Source organism: Gallus gallus, chromosome 6, assembly GCF_016699485.2.
Source record: "Gallus gallus isolate bGalGal1 chromosome 6, bGalGal1.mat.broiler.GRCg7b, whole genome shotgun sequence".
Taxonomy (NCBI): Eukaryota; Metazoa; Chordata; class Aves; order Galliformes; family Phasianidae; genus Gallus; species Gallus gallus.
The window spans coordinates 24,295,191-24,314,939 of NC_052537.1; the positions used below are offsets into that span (position 1 = coordinate 24,295,191).

The 19,749-nt window shown below is 46.2% G+C and overlaps 1 protein-coding gene across 14 annotated transcripts in view; it reads right to left on the minus strand.

The window, feature by feature from the left end:
- Positions 1–19,749, minus strand: part of NT5C2 (5'-nucleotidase, cytosolic II) — a 55,168-nt gene that overhangs the window by 1,704 nt on the left and 33,715 nt on the right. For 7 of the 14 annotated variants that reach the window (NM_001031234.2, XM_046942935.1, XM_046942934.1 and 4 more), the window contains 14 exon segments: positions 66–242; positions 784–844; positions 1,103–1,154; positions 1,893–2,063; positions 2,688–2,754; positions 2,936–3,043; positions 4,084–4,125; positions 4,791–4,874; positions 5,873–5,926; positions 6,877–6,970; positions 7,704–7,761; positions 7,936–8,027; positions 9,076–9,171; positions 10,560–10,677. In NM_001031234.2, coding sequence (NP_001026405.2) covers positions 66–242; positions 784–844; positions 1,103–1,154; positions 1,893–2,063; positions 2,688–2,754; positions 2,936–3,043; positions 4,084–4,125; positions 4,791–4,874; positions 5,873–5,926; positions 6,877–6,970; positions 7,704–7,761; positions 7,936–8,027; positions 9,076–9,171; positions 10,560–10,677 — 1,274 coding nt within the window. 14 annotated transcript variants of the gene reach the window in all.

Below are 19,749 nucleotides of genomic sequence, written 5' to 3' on the forward strand. Positions count from 1 at the left end.
ACAAGCCACCCCATCCTCCCAGTGCTGCCAGCTCGTGGGAGTGCTCCCCGGTGTCTGCAACTCACCAGGACGTGGGCGGCTCTGAAGAGGTAGCTGAAGGGGTAGTAAAGGAGGTTGATGAAGGAGGCTGCATAGAGGTCGGCGTAGCGCATCACCTGGCTGGCAAACAGTGTCTGCCGGGAGCCACTGCGGAAGAGGCTTCCCATCATCCCGTAGCACATGTCCATGTCATGGGTCACTTTCTACAAGCAAAGGGTAGGTTAAATCCTGACCCGGGCACACAGCAGTGCAGAGCTGACCCAGCCTCAGCATCATTGAAGGCTGGGGGCTATGTGAAGCCTGCAAGGATCTCCAGTGAGCTTTTGTGTGCTCTTATCCCAAGGCATCAAAGCACAGCCAGGCCCCAGCTAACAGAAAGGAAGGCAGCAGCGGCACCAGGGCCAGCACCCGCCCCAGGCTGGGACCTCGCACGCAGGGCTGGCTGAACCAGAGGCTGTGGCCCCTTCAGGCACACATCAGCACCCTGCTCTGCAGCAGTGAGCACCGTAAGCAGGTGCAACGTACGTGAGGAAGGAGACCCTATTCCAGACCAGGCTGCCTTTCAGGAGTGCCAGTGACACCAGTGAGCTGGGAAGCTCCTCCGTTTGCGTCCACAGAACGGCTTTGCCAAGCCTGCCATGCCCACCCAAAGGCAGAGCAAAGCATTTCAGGGCTGAGCAGTGGGTCGGGTTGTCAAGCCCTTTAGGATCCAAAAGGATGAAAAGGGATTTTTATGATTGGTACCTTAATGCGTCTCTGGATGGAGCTGATGTCAGGGCGTTCATTGCTGCTACTGTCCAGATGCCTAGTTACAGGCGAGAAGGTAAATACATGCTGTGAAAAGCCTTTCAGAACCAGATGTTGTGGGATGGGGACTTAGGGAGGGAGGCTGGTCTGGAGGGGAAGGTTGGTCTCAGGGGCAGAACCCAGGCCTGAGGCAAAGCTCTGACAGCAGTGCTGCCAACCCAACCCCAAGGGTTCATCAGAGCCACGCAGTAGCTGTCGCTGGGCTGGGAGAGGCTCTGGGAGAGAGCAGTACATGTGTCAGTTTTTGAACACTCACTTGTATAACTCGGCCAAGAAGATGTCCAGGCTCTGCAACTCTTCAAAAAGGGCTGGATAATCCAGAAAAGAAAGGGGAAAAAGGTAAGTTTAACCTCAAAATGAAAGGGTTGATAGAAAATGCACCATCCTGCCTGCATGGCTGTGGTGGGGCATGTAGTATGTCACAGCCACTGTGCAGGGAGAGGGTTCAATTGCGCTCTATGCCATCAACAGAGCTCTGGGCTTGGTTTCTGGTTGCCACTTTAGCTTTTGAGGCTGAACCTTCACAGCCCTCACAGAAACCTTCCAACCAGTCATGGGACAATGTACATAACCCCCAGACCGACTCACACATCAGCAGGCAAACCTGGGAGAAAAGCAGTAGTGCTCAAGGATGCTCAAGTGCTCAAAGAAGCACTTTGGCAGCAGAAGGAGGAGGAGGAGGAAGGAAGAGGAAGCGCCTGGTAAGCAGGGGTTCCCTGCAGACTGGAGAGCAGTCATGGCTCGGGTGATACAGGGACAAAAAAAAAAAGGCTATCTTGTTAGATACTTTTTACTAGGGAAGCTGTGGCTCTATAGAGACAGAGGGAAAGGCGTTTTGGGGACAAGGTTATGGATGAGCTCAACCCCAACCAGCAGCAGCTTCTCCCCTGGCCAAATCAAGGCTGGGGTGGATCACATGGACCTGGGACCCTGTAACCAACCCAGCTGCTGCACCAACACCCCATCCCAGAGACGAAGGATCTAAGGTGGGTTTGGGAGAAAGGTTGCAAGATGGAGTGATCTCTCCCCTGTGCCCCCCTGCTGACCGCTTTTGTCAGTCCAGACATGTAGCTCCTGTGCCAACTCAGGGATCACCAGGAAGGTCCTCCAGCCCTGGCGCTTCTTGGATTTGAGGATGTCTCCAAAGATGTGGTCTCCAATGTACAGAATATCCTTTCCTTTAGCCCCCAGCAGGTCACAGACTGTGTCTGAGGAGCCTGAAACAAAGAACAGACTGGCTTGGAATGAGGAGCCAAAGGGAAACGGCGAGGCTCCATTCTGAGGACCAGGGTTAGGGATGCAGCTGCTTCATTTTCCTCCCAGAAATCTCCAACTGCTAAACTCAGCAGGGCACTGCATACTCACCTTCCCTTGGAATACACATACCCCTTCATACAAATGTTGCAGCAGAGGGACCTTGCAGCCTCCTGGCCATGTAACAGTGATGGAGCCCAGGGCATTATGGACAGCCCTGTGCAGCCATTGCATTTCCCTGATGCAGCCACTCTGTGCAGCAGTCCCAGCTGTCCTCACTGCTGCCAACAGGACCGGCTGCATCTCTCCCCACTCCCAGCCCTGCAGTGGCATTTCCCAGGCCCTCCCTGGCAAGGAAGGGGAGGGCATTGAAGAACAGCTCCCTTTCTTCTCAGCACTGCACAGCAATAGAAATAGAGAGTTTTTTGGGTGCAGAAGGCACAGAATGATGTGTTTCACGAAACACAGCCCTGCCTAGATTCTGGCATAACACCCAGCCACCCTGCATGAGTCCTCATGAATGGATGAAGGCCACCAGGGCATGTCAGAGCTAGCCCCTTCACAGGACAAGAAGTGTTCTGCCTCACCTCCTGAATACACAATGCCGTGCTGCAGTGGGCCAGTGTAGGTACCAATCTTCAGCTTCCCAGTCACCTGAAGGAGGAGATACTGCATTAGTAAAGAACAGCTGATGCCCTGGGTCTTTTCTGTCCTACTCTTTCTTTACTCTCTGTTTCTAGGGCAGGTCCAGCCTAAACGCCGCACTGCCCATTCCCACTAAGAGACTGCATATGAGCCCCTCCAGCCTTTGAGGTGCCCTCTGTGTGGTGCTCACCGTGTCCACCTGCCGCAGCACAGTGCCTTCCCCAAAGAAGAGGGGTTTCCGTGCATCCACCAGGATAAGGTCAAAGTAGGACTGCCATGGCCGATGGGCACTCCCAGGCTGCAAAAGCAAAAACAAACCCTAGAACTGCGTACCACGTATACAAGCACACGGAATTTAACTGGACTGTCACTGCCCACAGCCATAATCTTTCTACACAGCTGGTCCATCAAATGCACTGATTCTCCCAGTTCTTGTCTCTGTGGCATGACTCTTAGTTGCCATCTCCTAAAGCACTCGTTTGTGGCAAAGTCGTCCCAACCCAGCCCAGCAGCAAGGACTGAGGAAGGCTGGAGAACCACATTGAAGAGCCACATCACAGCACAGCTGTCGTGCAAAGGGATGCACTAAATGACACTGCTGTCACCATTTCTGAATGTGACAAATGTGACTGTGGCCTCAGCCTTCCAAGGACACACTGATAGACTTGCCCAGAGCTGGAAAATGCCTGGACTCTATTCTACAGAGCACAGCTCCAAACCACAGCCCTGCCTGACGGACATCAGGCGTGATTTCCTATGTTCTGAAAATTTTCCCTTGGTCTTCTACTTTCAGTGTGCAGTGTGGAAACACATCTTTTGAATATGAGGTGGTCTCCTAATGAGAGATGGAGAAAGCAGTATGAATTCAGCTCCTAAGCCTCTTGCCAAAAGTTTCAGGGCTGAGCTTCATCCTCAGGACACCAGGGAAAGCATGGCAAACTTTTGGAACTACCATAGCGGAGGCACAACTAGGCCATAAAAGATTCTGCTGTTTAACACAACTCTTTCCCTTCCATCAAGACATTCTTTAACAAAACACTGTATATGATTAGGAAGAAATCTGGCTGTAAAACGCCACAGCTAAAATGCGTTAACGCTAAAATAATGTTATCACTAACACAGATTATTGTTTGAGACTAGATGATGCCTCTTTTCTCTTTGTTATATTGTATTTGCTTTGATCCTATTCAAATAGGGCACTAAACAGCAAGCGCATTTTAACCAGATTAAAGCAACAAATCCCATGCAGCTGATGAAGCAGGATTAAAATGCTTTCCAGCTACACAGATAATTAGGCACATCAACTCCTTTTGGAACTGCAGTCTAGAAACCACATACCTTTGGTCCGTGTGGAAAGTCAAACAAGTAAGTCATAATTTTCTGAAAGACATAAAGTATTCAAGGATGTATTTTTTATGTAGTTAATAAAAACATACTTTTCTGCTTTTGTCTTTTCAGGCTACAAAACTTTATTTTCAGCATTTACAGGAAAGTCAGCCTAAGATTTGGAGACAGAATGAATGGATTGACCTTAAAGTGAAAGGAAATAAAGTGGTTGCTTTTATAATCAAAAAACACATCTGCCTCAGGAATTTGCACATTGCTTCAGCTGTATCTTGCAGTGCTTTATAATGGCATGTGATTCTTCAGTTTAGCAGTGTGGCAACATGCTGACATTCAGCCAGCAGCACAGCATATGGCCTGCTCTGACTCCTGGCCCTCTCCAAGATTGTGAGTTTGGTGACCTCTCCCTACTAAGAACTGTCTCACTGGGAAGAGCAGATTATCACTTTCTCTTTCACCTTCTTAATTGCTGAGGAACAGAGGCACAAAGCGACTTAAGCCAGGCCTACCCCAGGTCAGTAACAGAGCCAGGACTATAAAAGAGAAGTCTCACCACCTAATTGGCATTCACCACTAAATCATCCCAGCTCAGAAAGCACCCAGTTCCCCACCAAATGCTATCCTGCCAAATCCCATACACTAGGTGGTTGGCTTTTGTTTATTCCATTACATACTGATACACCAGTTCACACAACACTTACATCTGTGTATTTGTAGTCACTGTTTGTCACAAGAAACACCTTCCCAACTTCGTTCATGCGGCTCAGCAGCAGTGGCAGCTTCCCCTGCAAGTCAGAGGACAGACACAGAGACAGAAAGCTACACTACAGGCAAAACACAGCTCAGCTGTGATCCCAACAGACAAAACAAGGAAAACACTGCTACCACCACCCTCCAGCCCCAGATCTCCTCCTGAAACAGGCCCACAGGAGGTGAAATCTGAGCTCGCATGAGCCACGAGTTGCAATGTATTATGATTCCAACCTCAAATTAGAGAGAATTTATTCCTGGAGCTATTTTTATGGAATCATAAATCTTAGGGCCATTGCCAGAAGAGCTGATTACCTCACAGGATGGTTTCCTAAGAAGGCAGGCATATAACTAGAAACAAGGTTAAGTGCTTTAAAGCGGTATTCCACCACCAAAGGAGGAGCCCACAGAGATCATTTAAACTGAATAATCATTATAAAACGATGGGTCCACAGGGGCCCTGCACACTGCAGAGGGTGAAAGTAAGAGAGCCACCCGAGCTTGCTCATTTAGATGTACTGAACACATATTTTGGGGCTTATCAAAGTGCTGGGCTTTGGTGAGTCTCTCAGGATTTTCCCCTCAATCTGTCAATGTAAGAGGTGTGTAATGCTTTTGCTGGATGGTGGAGGAATACTTCTGTTTCAATGATGCTCATCTGTTACTTTTAAAAAGAGGTCTGCAGCAGAGGATTGCTTGGGCAGAGAAAATGTGGGCAAGGGACTACAGCTGCTTTCAGCACCAAAAGAAACAACGTAAGCCTGGCCAGCATATCCACCTGTGTCCCATGATAACATTTCCCCTGGCTTTTATATTTTACGTAAAAAACGCGCGCGTGAATACGAAATCACGTGGATCACTGGCTCAGAATAAAGGCTGCGTCCGAACTTTCCACTTTGTCTTTGGTTATTACAATAGAAATCACAGCGTTATCTGTTTTGTGATGTAGTAGAGCAAATCAGCGTATTTACTTCTTGCCTGCTTACTCAGTACAGAATGTCACGTAGCGCAAGTGAAGCAACTTCACACTTACATCTTTCACCACATACTTTTCCAAATTTTCAAGGGTCTTCTCCTTGAGCGATCCCTGAAATAGAAACAACAGAATCCAGTGAGGTGATGGAAACTTATGATGTAAGAGACATCAAAGTAATGCCAACTTTCACACTTCAAAATGCTGTGAAAGTACAAACCAGGGCGAATCTGAACCAGTGACTCTAGAGATGAGAGGCTTTGAGTAGCAGGGACCATCACAAACTCTGTGATCCATCGATTCCCTCACCATGGTAAATAATCCACTTCAACAGCATTTTAACCCTTTCAGAAGGGAATACAATAGAAACAAACAACAAATAGATTTGCCATAGCAAACAAGACAGTCAACGACCTGTCTCCAACACTGACCATCATAGTGGCCAACTCCAACATGTATCATATAACATTGCATAAGGAAAGAAAAACAAATTCTCAACTTCTGCATGACTCAAACGACCACACATACAACTGTGAGCAGAGATCTCCTGTGACAGTTCCCCATCCCACCCCAGCAGACCTCTTGAATGAGGAAGAACAAGATCATGTCCTGAATGAGGTGTTAATGCTCACAAGATCTACATTCTAATTTTGCACACAAGTGTGCAGAAAAATGGCTTCCTTTCTGATGAATTCTGTTTAATGCATATAGTTTTTAGACAGCATAAGATACTTACAATAAAATTGGTTTTTTTTTAAATTGTGATAATGTGCAAGTTGTGAACTATAAGTGCAAATATCCTCATGGCAACATATTCTAAAACTCACAAATTATAGCAAGGAAACAGAGTCTAGGCACAACAAAAAGAAATAGGAAGCCAGCAGAGAGATACTGCAGTGCCAGAGACCTTGACTTCCTCACATGAAACTGCAGTTTATTATTTGCTCACTAGGTGGCAAAGCAAGGCTCTTGCCCAAAAGTGGGATATCTTAACTGAAGAGTTACAAACCAGTCCCTCTAACTCATTTATGACTACAGATGTCTCGAGGAGTTCTTGCAATCACCTTGTAATGAACCCAGTCAACAGCATCTCTGACATCTTGGAACATACTCCTGAATGACATGAAGAGGTCTCCATCTTTAAACCCTGTTTCACAGCTGTGGAGAAAAAGAGGAGAGGTTGCAGTGGCCAACTGCAGGGTTCAAAACATACGGAGCATTTTATCTTACCACACTCATTTCTTATTGACTCCTTTACTGTAGCAACAGATATATTACATGATTAAATTTGTCCTTTCCAGTCACAAAACATGCAAAAATGACCCTTCACATAAGTCAGCTACACAGTAGCACTCAGTCTTGCAGCTTGTTTTTATGTTTATATCTATTTGAAAGCTAGGAAAATACATACATTACTGAAATAGCCTTTTAAACTACACTGAATATCTGAATATTTCACTTTTGATTACACAAAGTCCTCAATTATAACTTGTGGTAACTGGCTGAGGAAACAGCCTCTCAGTTACCTGCTCAAATGTGAATCCAAAGGACGTGGGTTGAAAATGAGCTGTGCAGTGGCTGTAATCACTCTTTAATATGTATGTGGTCTTAGAAACTGGCCCAAATGCCAGTGTCAGCCAGTACAGTGACACTGGCATGCCCTCTGAAGGAGACCCACATAACCAGACTCGGCTGCACACAAAAAGCATCTCATCAGCACTAAATTCTCTTAATATAAAAAAAAAATAAGAGGTCTGAACATTTCCCCACTGAAACCACTTGAGAGGCCTCCAGTGATACTAACAGCAGGTGCATCTGTATTTTATATATTGCATTTTATAACAACAATCTTACAGTATTATCAGTGTATCTAACCAGAGGGGACACATACCTAGTGTACCGGTCACAATTAGTAAAGAAATCCACAAGGCAAGCCAATAGGTAGGTCTCTGCAAAGAAGCAAAGCAAGACTTTAAAAAAAGGATAACACCACGCAGCCAGCTAAATCTGGGCCCTGTGACTGAAAGAAGAAAGTTCATGCAAAAACAAATCAAACAGCTGAGTAAGACATTAGCAAAGCTCTGCAGGCTCAAAAGATACAGGGACGGTCACACGGGACTCACCTGGTAGATTGAACAATGTGTTCAGAATGTAAAACCTATCTGTGTCATCTCTCTGGATAAATTTGTTCGGATATTGATCCCGTGTTTCAGGCCTGAGAACAGATAAGGTGGAGAAGAATGAAGCCACAAAACATACTGAGGATACAGTATGCTGACCTGCAGAACATGGGTTTAGTAGGGTCCATTATCAGTATCTCTGTGCTTTAACCAACACCTAGCTTTGCTATGTGCACTAGCGAAACAGCACCCACTGCACGTCACTGTCACTGTGCTGGCTGCAGCAGCACCAGGCACAGAGCCCTCCTCCTGAGTCAGCAAAGGAGCCAAGCCCCCAGAGGGAAACTGTGGTCAGGAGTTCACAACTCGACCTTAAGCCCCATGCTGCTGGCTATGGGTATGTCTTACATCATCTGCACTTTCATTGTTTGCTTATCTTAAACTTTCCCCCACTTTCCACGTGCTGTTGAACACCCCTCTGAGCAGATTCCCATAGGGCAGTGCAGGGCCACGCTGCAGGAGCCTTGCCTGAGGCCTGCTGCAATTAACCAGCAGGGTGGTGACCACTAAAGTCACTCAATTGTTCTTGTTTCCTGCATTTCTGGAGCTTCTGAAGATCACCTTTGACTCAAGGAGGAACTCGACTGCATTCGTAAGGTCTTTTATAAAATGTTGACCTCCTGCTGCAGGCACTTACATGCCTACAATGACAGGCTCATCACCTTGAGGCCCTGGAGCTGGCCCGTGCTTGCCTTCCGTCCCTCTGCCTTGCAGGTAGGAGGGGATTTGCTGGGATATATCAGGCTTGCAGCACTGCAGCCTCATCTGCTTCCCTAAGCACCCTCTCTGGGGCACAAGGAAAGCAAGCAGATGGAACAGGGTGCAGGAAATGGCACACGATGCATCACAGAACCTAGAATCATAGGGGTTAGAAGTGACCTCTGGATATCAGCAGAGGTTCCTTACAGCAGGTTGTGCAGGAAAGCATCCAGACAGGCCTTACATAAAGACTTCTGGCTGCCTCTGACCTTGGGCCCTTGAATTTTCTTAGACGCAGCACTGGAAGTCTTCACAAGCCCTTATGCAATGGATGCCCTACAGATCACATTAAGTCAAAAAGAGCGGTCAAGAGTAAGCACTCACCCTCTGAGGAAGTTAAAGCCATGTGCACACACCAGGAGGTTTCCATAGGCATCAACTTTCAGCAGGTTTCCATAGTGGGTATCAAACACCAGGCCTCTGTTAAGAAAGCGATTAAAGATATGAAGCAGAGAGCAGTGAGAGCGGTGACCATTTCAACACCAGTTCTTTTCAACCCAGCTCTAGAGCAGCTGGCTTGCTTGGCGGGGGGCATCAGACCAAAGCTGCTTCTTTTTGTGCAGAGGGGCGCTCACTTTTTACCTGGTTGCAGGTATGCAACAACAAAGCCCTGCATTGCCAGGGTAAAAGATACGGCTGATCTGCTCTGCATGGACTTGAAAGTGGAGCCGTTTAACCTGGCACAGGCTTAGCTGTGCATTTACCAGGACCTCTTCTACAGGGTCACGAATCTGAAACCAGCGCTTGTAGTCACTGACAGCCCTGCTGGGAATTGGGATAAGGGAATTTCTCCCCTCCTTTTCATCTGTCTGTCATAGACAGAGCCAGTTGGGGCACATAAGAATGGCACAGAATGCTTGGGACCATTTTTCCAAGTCCAGCAAAACTCTGTCTCACTTACTTAGTATCTTGCACATGAGAAAGCAGCCTTCCCACTGAGACACCCTTTCTGGCCTTTCCCTGGGATGAACAGGAGGGATTTAAGGAATCTTCATGACATGTTCATAATGTTTTGTTATGGGTATGGGAGCACACAGCACCAGTCACAGAGTAAATCATGCGGGCAGGAAGGAAGGAGGCTGCCAGACTAAAATTGGAGCACCAAACTTCTGCTCCAGTCTTCTGTAAAAAAAAAAAGCCCCAGAGGAGCCAAAAGCAAAATCCAGCAAAGGCACAAGTGGAAATGGCACCGAGTTAGGTTAAAAGCCTGTAAAACGAGCAACTTCCTTCTAACTTCTGCTACAGCAGACTCAATGTAAGAGTTCAGTAACTTTGCACCGCTAACTTCACTTTCCACACTTGATTCATCTAAGCAAGTGGATGGATCAGTCCAACTTCTATTGCTGGTTACCATCAGCTTAATTTTTCAGGATGTCTTATGCACCAGGATGCTGCTGCATCTGGTTTGACAACACCAAAGGAAAACATATTAATTCATTAAAATAATTACAGAAAAATGTTCTAAGAGTTTCAGGCCTCATGGATATTAGCGGCTCCTTCTTCCCAAGCTTTGATTTTGATTTTGTTCCAGGTCCCATTGTGTCTCTGCTGTCTTTGCTTTGAAAGTTATTTTTGGACCGTGACTTCAGCAACCTCTCCTGCTCTCCTTCTCCTTGCTAGCATAGACTTCAGTGTGCAAAGGCCTTCCATGTACCGGAGCAGTCCGATCCCTTCCCCATGATCTGTGGGCAACCACAGGCTTCAAAGGCACAACTCTGAACACCTGGCCTCAGTGCATCACCTCAAACGTAACAGAACAAGTAATCAAGGCCTCGAGCAGGCTGGGTTGGTATCTGTTAGTCATTTACCTGGTAGGGAATGCAGGATCATACACAAAATTGAGCAGCTCATGTGGGTATCCAATGGAAACTAATCTTTCTACGGTCAGGTCAAATCCAAGAGATTCGTATTCAGGGGATTTATACACTGTACCAAGATGAGATTTCAGTTAGAAAATGTGTACACAGCTAGGGGGTTAAACAAGAAGGCAGTTACAAGTCACGTTCCCATTCACCCTCCTCCCTCCTCCACGTTACACAGATGCACAAACGCTCCCTCTTCCACCTGCTCAGATAGGTTTGGTTTGCTGTGATTTCACAAAGCCGGTGAAGAAACCAATACACTTTGGGAGCACATGTATTTGTGGTTAGAAAGCCTGCAATTCATTGCTGCTGTGCTACTGGATACAATCCCAAAGCTTAGCATTGTCTTCAGATTTCATCTCAGGGGAATTTATGTTTGCTGCAGACTGAGTTAGCTTGAAGGTAGAGCTGTCAACTTAACATACGGTTTGTTTGTTAATAATACCATATGGCACCGTACAAATCTGTTAGCTATTACTCTTGTACCAAAATGCTACTCTTTTAGGCAAGCTTGCTGCTCCCACATTTCCCACGAGCTGCTCATCTGTGACACACACCTTAGCTGAATGCAAAACGAATGACTCGTGCAACCAAGTCATTCCTACCTTCAGGACTGTCTGCTTCCTGCAAATGACCTTGCCATGCACTGGAAATGTTACTATTTAATTAGATCATTAAATGAACATTTAGAAGGAAATTGCTGTGTCTCTGTGACAGATGGAAGTCATTGTGTTTCTGTGACAGTGTGTTGACATTTGTTGCATGACACTGTCTTAAATTGGTTCTAAGATACGAGGTCAAATAAAACCCTTTACTTCAATAAGGGCTACTGGGGGTCCAATGGGTCCAGCTGTGTCTCAGATTCTTGAGTATGTTTTACTTTACTCAGCTAAGTTTGAAAACATGTAAGTAAGCTCTTTAGAAGACAGACTGCTTTTCCTGAGAGGTAGCTCGCACATCTGTGGGCATCACAATGCCTATTAATGCCATTGTCTACACTGCCCAGGTAATCACCACCGTATGTATACTGTGGAATACAGAAGCTCAATCTGAAAGGAGAAAACAAATGCATAAAATACTACAAAAATACTAAAAAGGTAAGAACCATCAAAAAAATCAGACTCACAGTAACCATGTCAGAGGGGTCCCATATCTATTAACAATCCAGAAGTATTCTAAAAGTTCATTTTTCTCATTAAACTCAACACCATTCAAATGCAAAAAGCAAACCAGTAATGTTCTTGAACAGGTAATCAAAGCCAAACAATTACCAAGATCTTCAAGCATCATTAGACCAGTGGCAAACATCGTATATCAATAACATCATATAACACTCAGTGCACGTAGCCTTTTCTGTCCTTTAGGAAAGGAAGGGTTGATTGAGCTACAGATAGGAATAAGCAATCAAAAACTACAGCTAATGAAGGAAGCAGTGACTGACAAGGCAATCCTGGGGAGTGAGCTAGAGTTGGAGGGAGCAAAAGGCAGTTAGGTGATGAACATTGTGAGAGTGACACCAGAGCATCATCTGGAAAAAGGAACTCCTTTGATGCAGGACAGTAGAGATACTTCCCAGGGAAAACAGTGATAAATACACCTGCATGTACTCTCAGAGGGCGAGAGCACAGCAAAGTTCCCCATGATGTGAAGCAGCCTCTATTCCCCACTCTGTCCATGCAGCTCCCTGAGATCAGCACCACATTACCAATTTATCCATAAACCATCACTTCTCAACAAAACATCTCTCCCAGAAATCCCTGCCCCTTCTGAACTCACCAACCACCGTGGCACGGCCCAGGCATAACAAACCTCAAGGAGCACGCTGGCACCTCCTCTGGACAAACAGAGGTGGTTTGTGAGCTTCTCCAGCAGAATCCTTCCAGGTAAACCATTGGGCTTTCAGTCACAGAGTCTGTGCACCTGCTCATTGAACAGCTGACGTGTGGCTGATCGCTTATACCCAGCTTCTTCCCTTCTGTATTTCTCTTGCCACCACATTTATCACTGCAAACCTCCACTGAACAATCTGAGCCTATAGAAACAAGCTGACACACCAGCAGGAAAAAGGCTGAAGAACAGGTTCCATCATCCCAAGTCTCTGTTCAGACAGTACCACAACACGGATAATCCAAATTCTAATTTCTGTGGGAAGTAATTATTCCCCTTTACCTCTCAAGCTATGCATAGTGCTTCCCTGGTTCCTCTTTGAATAAAAGTAAGCTACCAGCTCATTCATATCTCATGTCCCTTCCCTATTTTTCTACCATTCCACCATACCTAGAAAACGAGAGCCTTCTTGTTGCTACACAAACTACATGGGGACACTGAGCTCCTGGGGATGGGAAAGGGACAACAAGCACTCCCCAGTTACCACGATACTATCCAAGATAAACTTTCCTTTAATTACACACAGCTGGGAACAGACTGAGAGATGACTGAGCCCACCTAGACTGCACCGCAGCACTACAACGCAGCCCACACTGCATCAGCCGGTACCAACCACAGCCCACACTTCTTGTAAGCTTTGTGAACACCTGTTCAAGCAACGTGAGCTTTCAGGCAAACAAGCAATCCATCTCCTTGAGACCAAACATGAATAGGCTAACCGTACTGCAGTAATAGCAGCACATCTGGGGGACGATGCCCCTGCCACATGCATTAAGAGACTGCTTAGCCTAGATTAAAAATGTATTTTAGTGCTGTACTCAGGGCTGGCCCTGCTTTCTCATCTTATCTTCAGGCATCCAAGGAGATAAAGAGAGAGCACAGCAGTATTTTCTTCTGCAGTTGGATGATGAAAAAAATAGCTTAAACCTTTCTGGGAGCTTAAACCTCCTCAGTCCTGTGCTGAAACACAACGGGAGGTAAGTCACAGGCTGTGGTGCTGCAGGAATTGGGCAGTTTGCCATGCAGTGTATCCTGTGCTCAGCTCTCACCCCTCTGAGCAGCCCCATCCCAATGAAGGTGAAGCAGAACCACCACACCACAGCCCCCAGTGCTCTTGCCATCCCTCAGCCCAAAGCACGCAAGGTGAGAGTACAATCGAAGCATGTGCTGCAACTCACCCCGACCTCCTTTCTGCCTTTTCACTGCTCGATGGCCATGTCTCTGCCACCGTGCCAAGTCCTCTCCTCCAAGGGAGAAGTTGTTACATTCATTTGTGCTTGAACACAGACAGATGCTCTGATGGCTCAGGGTGATGGACACCCCGTGCTTGTGCATTATGTAATTGGGCTTGAGAGAAAACAACCAAATCTTTACAAAACTGCAGCCAGCTGACAGCATTTCAACTTCTCCTTCACATTGTCACTTGCCTTAAAATGACACTAGTGAAAGTTAAAAGCAGGACCCCGGGAGTGAACGCTGCAAGCCTCTGGTCTGTGAGGAGTGTTAGGAGGGAGCCGAGCTGCAAGGAGCAGGGTTGTGCACTAAGGTATGCCATTCTCATGCATTTTTGTGGTTGTTTTTACCTTTGCTGCCAAGACACATACAGTAACAATTCTATAGCCTTCCTGAAAAGGAAAAAAAAAAAAAGAAAAAGAAAAAAAAAGAAAAAAAAAGATCTCTACAGAGGCTCCAGCTTATGCAATATGCTGCTGCCAGGATTTTAACTCACATGAGGCAGATGCAGATTCAGAGTGTCACTCCAGTCTTGACGGAGTTACACTGGGCTCCCCTGTTAAAGAAAAAAATCAGACTGATTTTAAAACTGCAACAGCTCTGTGCCACGTGGGACGGTGTCGCTGGAGCTGTGTCCTCGAGTAAGCTCGGCAGCCGACCTGGCAGCTATTCCAAATGCACTTACAGCTGATTTATAGAGGAGGCACAGTTGGTAATCGTGCATCCTGCAGGCAAAATTCTGTCCTCATATCCACAAAGCAGCCTTAGATCATCAGCTCGGTGGTAATTAGAAGGATGCGGCTACACGTGCATTGCCCAAGTGACCTTCAGGTTTCTCTTGGACACAGAGCAAGTGACTCCAGAAAGGGTCTTGTGTTCTTTTTGGGGCTTTGCCATTATTGCCCATCCCTCAATTGGTCACAGATTGCTGCTGTCAGGGCGCTCCATTTCTTTCACAGCATGAACACCTGCACATGTCAGCACAGGAGACCTGGGAGACTGAGTCAGGAGCTACTCCGGGAACTTGAGAAGAGAATTTTGCCCTCCCAGCAAGAGCCTCAAACATGGAGTCAGTCTGATGCAGCACATCCAAATTCAATCGCATCCTGTAACACTTATGTTTACATTCGAGCTTCTAAGCGTAAAGCATTGAGGGATGAACCAGTATCAATCCTGCACACTGCTGCAGCCTACCGCAGTGCTCGGGTTTGCAAGCACACACAGGAAGAAGAAAAGATCTCTTTGCAACTTACGGGTAGGCATGGAGTAATCGGAAATAGTTTTTGAGATCAAATTGGCCCTGCATGCAAAGCTGGGCAAGTTGGAATGACATCGAAAAAAGGACCCACAGAAGTATGCAGACCTCCTGGAAGGCTGCTCAGAAGATAAGTGTTTAAAGCTTGTAGCTGGGGGAGGTAACAGTGTTGCTGATGGCCCAATTTAAGCTGTGGAGAGAAGAAAGCCTCTAAGGGCTGCCCATTTCTTTTCTTGTTCCTCCTCCCCACACACACATTTTCAGTTCACAGGCAGGACAGCTTCTCGTGGTTCCTTGAAGTGTCACCCCTTCGTCCCCTCAGCCAGCCCTTCCAGACTGGGAGCCCCAAGCAGCCCCAGCTGCCCCCTGCATATGGTGCCCAACCTGCCTGCCCTGACACCTGGACACATTCTGGCTGAAATGCAGGTGCTGAGAGCACTGTCCATGTGTGCTTTCCTGTCCTTGGCCCTGGTGGCTGAGATTTGGGATTTGAAACACTTTAGCCTACCCTCACAGCTTTGGCTGGCAGATGGAAACTATGAGACTTCCTAATTTCAGGTGTTCAGATAAGATCAGCATTTCTCAAACTACAGGTGATGGCCTCCTCTGATGGCTTGCGAGAAGCTTAAGGAACACTCAGTCTTCAGAAATTCTACCCGCTATCCGGGTTCTCTGCAGATGACACGAAGACAGGTAAGTCATGAAGCAGACAGATAATGTGAAGGGTTGAGCCTCGTCTCTGAAGCACAGGAAATGCAGCCCAATTACTTTGTGTTAAGCCCTGAAGAAATGAAAGTGAAATAACTAGAAACAGGTTATTTCAGCTGCTGTCTATTCCCCAGTGGCCAGGGCATGCAAATCCGGCAGTTAGAACCTATATGGGCAGGTGGGAACAATAGCCAGGTTTCTGTACTTCTATACAGGCACAGCATGCATAATTAAGCTTGTGCAAACATCTCTGAAATTACGCGCACCACTTGTAAAGAGCAGGATCAAAGTTCTCCTGATCTGAAGTATCGATCCACATTCTGAATTGCATCACAAATACATAATCCAAGTACATATCAGGAATACGTTGTTATCAGCGTTGTGCTGATGAAAAGTGCTTAGGCTAAAGCCTTGAGAATCGAGAAGTCCTTTCACAACCCATCCCTCGTGGCAGTCAAAATACCTATGGAACCTGCCCCACCATGGTCTACCCAATGGGATTTTGGGTGAGCATCCCAGACCAGGACAGATCTCTCCCCACTGTTCTCCACTCCGTCAGCACGCAGCCCTGACACTGGGCACGTACCACTGTGATGTACCACCAGATCTTTCATGTTCCACACAACCACCACATGGTCTGGCACTTCCCATTGAGAATCCAGAAGGAAATTGAGCAACCAATCCCAGAGGTGCTTGGCACACTGGACTTAATTAGAAAGTAAACCCCACTGAAGCGACAATTCCAATTAAACACATTAACAAGCACTGGGCGAGCATTCCACAGAGCCATGGTGTGAGGAAAGCCTGTCGCAGCTGTAGGCCCAGAGGTCTGAGGCTCCCCAGACATAACCAGATAATGATCTTCATTTTACATGTCAAACTCCTTCTAGGGAATCTATTACCATCAGTTTGCACACACACAATTATTAAAGAATAGGATTAATACTCGAGGATAAACACGACATCGGCTTGTGTTGTGGGGCCTTTTCTAACCGGGTAGCTGCAGTCAGGTGCTGGCCCTGAAACTGAAGTCTGAGCAGTGTGCTGCTTCTGCCACGGTAAATGCAGGCATTTCACCTCCCAACATCCTCTCCCAGCACAGGGGAGAACACAGACACTGCTGCAGGAAGGCCTGGTTGTGCAGAGCATGCATCTCAGGCCACCTCAGCTCAGCACAGCATGAGGAGTTGGGCCTGCTCTGCCTCACAGTGCTGGGGGCCCACATCTGGGCTGTGCTGACCTGGGTGCTCAGTGCCTGCAAACAAACTGGTAAATGTGCCTGGTTGTAACCTCAAGAAATCCCAAGGGACAGCTCGTACCTTTTAAGCTAGGAACGTGGTGAATCACCCAACTGTCGTTTGTTTATGGACTTGGCTGAACTGAGACCATAAGGGATTCGTCTGAGGTCAAAACAAGCTGAGAAACAGCCAGGAATAGAACCCAGCTCTCTTCAATCTGTTTGATTTTAACTACTAGACCATAAATAAAACCACACCATATTATGCAAAACAAGATTGTAATATTTCAGCTTCTATTTGAATTGAGATTTTCTAGTGCTGAACAAACAAAATGGCTATGAGCAGCCAATTTTTCAATCTGAAATGGGAAGAAATCACTGTCATATCAATCATAACTTTCATTTATCCAAATAAACCCAATCAAACACAGCCCTGTTCTGTGCAGCAAGACAAAGTCGAGCTTTAAGCATGCTTCAATACCTAATGCACCTCTTCTGTTTCACTAGAAATTACATATTTGAGGTGATCAGTGAACAAGACCTCAACAAAACCTCCAGCTGTACTTTTGCATGCCTCACACACGAGCTGCTCTCTGCACATGAAGAGCCAATCTTGCGCTGAGGCCTGTGCAGCCACAGATGTTTCTGATGGTGAATCTGGTAACAGGAAGCGAGGCAAGAGTCACCACACACTGGAGGGCTGAGTCTTTTAGATCCTGTACATCTGAGCTTCCATGGCTGCCCAGTGCCCTTTTGGACAGTCCATTGCTGGTTTTGGGTGGTAATCAGAGCACACCTACAAAGGGAGAACAAAGACACTGCAGTCCGTAACTGCAGCAGTGTCCATAAAGCAGCCCGGCACGCACTTTGCAGCCTCAGAGCGATGGAAAATTCCTTACCTCTAATGCTCCTGCACACATTCCCAAGTGCACAGCACAGCTTTCAGCTCTAAAACCTCTAACCTGGAACTGTATCAGCTTCTGTGCTCCCACTCTGCATGCTAAAAGGATCTGTAAAGACCGCATTTGTTGTTGCTCCGAAGACTGACCCACCATTGTATGATCAGCTTGGCTCTGAATTGCTGGATTTGTACATTTCAGGTTGCTTTAGTGCTGTGTTTCTACTTGTTTAACACTAAGAAAAAATGTTGTCAAGTATCATCAGCTTTAACTCTTCCCAAAGCAGGCTTGTTGGTGCTCTCATTGGTAAATACTAGATATTTTTAGCTTTCTGCTGCTGCATTTTGTTTGCCTTTGATGTAACAAAGATTGGGGCTGTTTGGATATGCCTCAGAGGCCAGCAAAACAGAGCTTCATCTTGGAAACATTGCTTCTACTGAATAAAAATGCATGGCTTGAGGTAACAACAGCACTGAGGTGACATTCTGCATGTTGAGAGAAGCAATTCAGACGGACTCTGCATTTCAAGAAACTTCTATTTGCCAATTTTAATTGTTGGCATAACATTCCTTTGCTCTGGAATAGTATTCTAAAGATGACTGTACAGTCACCTGTTCTTAAGGGGGTTATTTTTTTTTTTAACAGTTCCCTTGGCACAAGATAATCTTTTTGTCCTTAACGAGTGGCCTTCATAATTCACCTCTCTCAGATACAGCCCTCTGGGAGTCATAATCCCATAATGGAAATATCCCTCCATTTCCATGGAAACAAACTACTGTGCCAAAATATGGGTTTAGTGTTCAATAAAGACTTCCTGAACAGGGAAGAAATAGTTGCATTGGCTTCAATGTTGAAAAATAATTTGGTTGCATCCAGAAATAAAATGACTTAAAGGCACAGCAGCCATTTATAGTCTATATCTAAGGCATTATTCAGGCATATCAAGTAGATGAGACTTGTTATTTCTCTCTACATCGTTTCTACTTGCCTGTTGATGGTCTTGCTCACTTTCCCTTTGGATATGATTTTTAAAATAGAAGGAAACAAAACTCATGTTTGGTGTAGGAGTCTCAAAGTCAGGCGTTCTCCACATGCATCTCCCCCAGCTCTATCAGATTCCATGCCTGACCATATTCACTTAAGAGAGTGGTCCTCTAAAGCTACACAATTAATTTGTTTAACAGTATGCACCTGGGCATATATGTACCACAAATGCCTATGCCATCAATGAGCCACATACACAAGCTTTTCTGCCATGTGCTAAAATAAAGCATTTACAGAGCACTAGCACACATGTGATCTTGGAGTTAAATCCTTCTGTGCTCTCAGCTTTGGTTCCTCCTACAGAGAAAGCTATCTGCTTCATCAGTGGGGTATTTGCAACTTAATAGTACTTCTATTGTGGCATTGAGATTACTAGATAAGGGCATCTATTAGACTGAAAAATACCTCCACACTTCTATCTGTCTGGCAAAAGCAGGAACTGCTGACCCAGCCAGTGTTATTCCCGTGTTCTTGACAGCAAGAGAGCAGAGTGAAGACTTGTTCTTCCACAGCTCCTGTTTAATGCTCTAATTCTTCAAGAATCCACTGATGGCTGATGAACAGTTTGGCGGGCAGCGATTTACTGGGACAGAGCAAGCAACACGTGCTTCTTCCTCTCCTCATTCCCAGTGCCAGCATGCTGAAAAGCCACAGCTCCAGATCTCGGGTTTGCTGCAGTACACAGCTTTACATGGACAAACTACTGCAAGCAGCCACCCAAGCAGAGCAGGGACAACAGTCACCCTTAGCTCTGCACTGGTATGTGGAAAAACATCCACCTCAAAGCATACTACAAACAACTCGACTTCTCCATCTGCCTTCAGCTTTAAAACACTAATGGCCAGAACAGCTTCTGAAATCTGCAAAATCTGC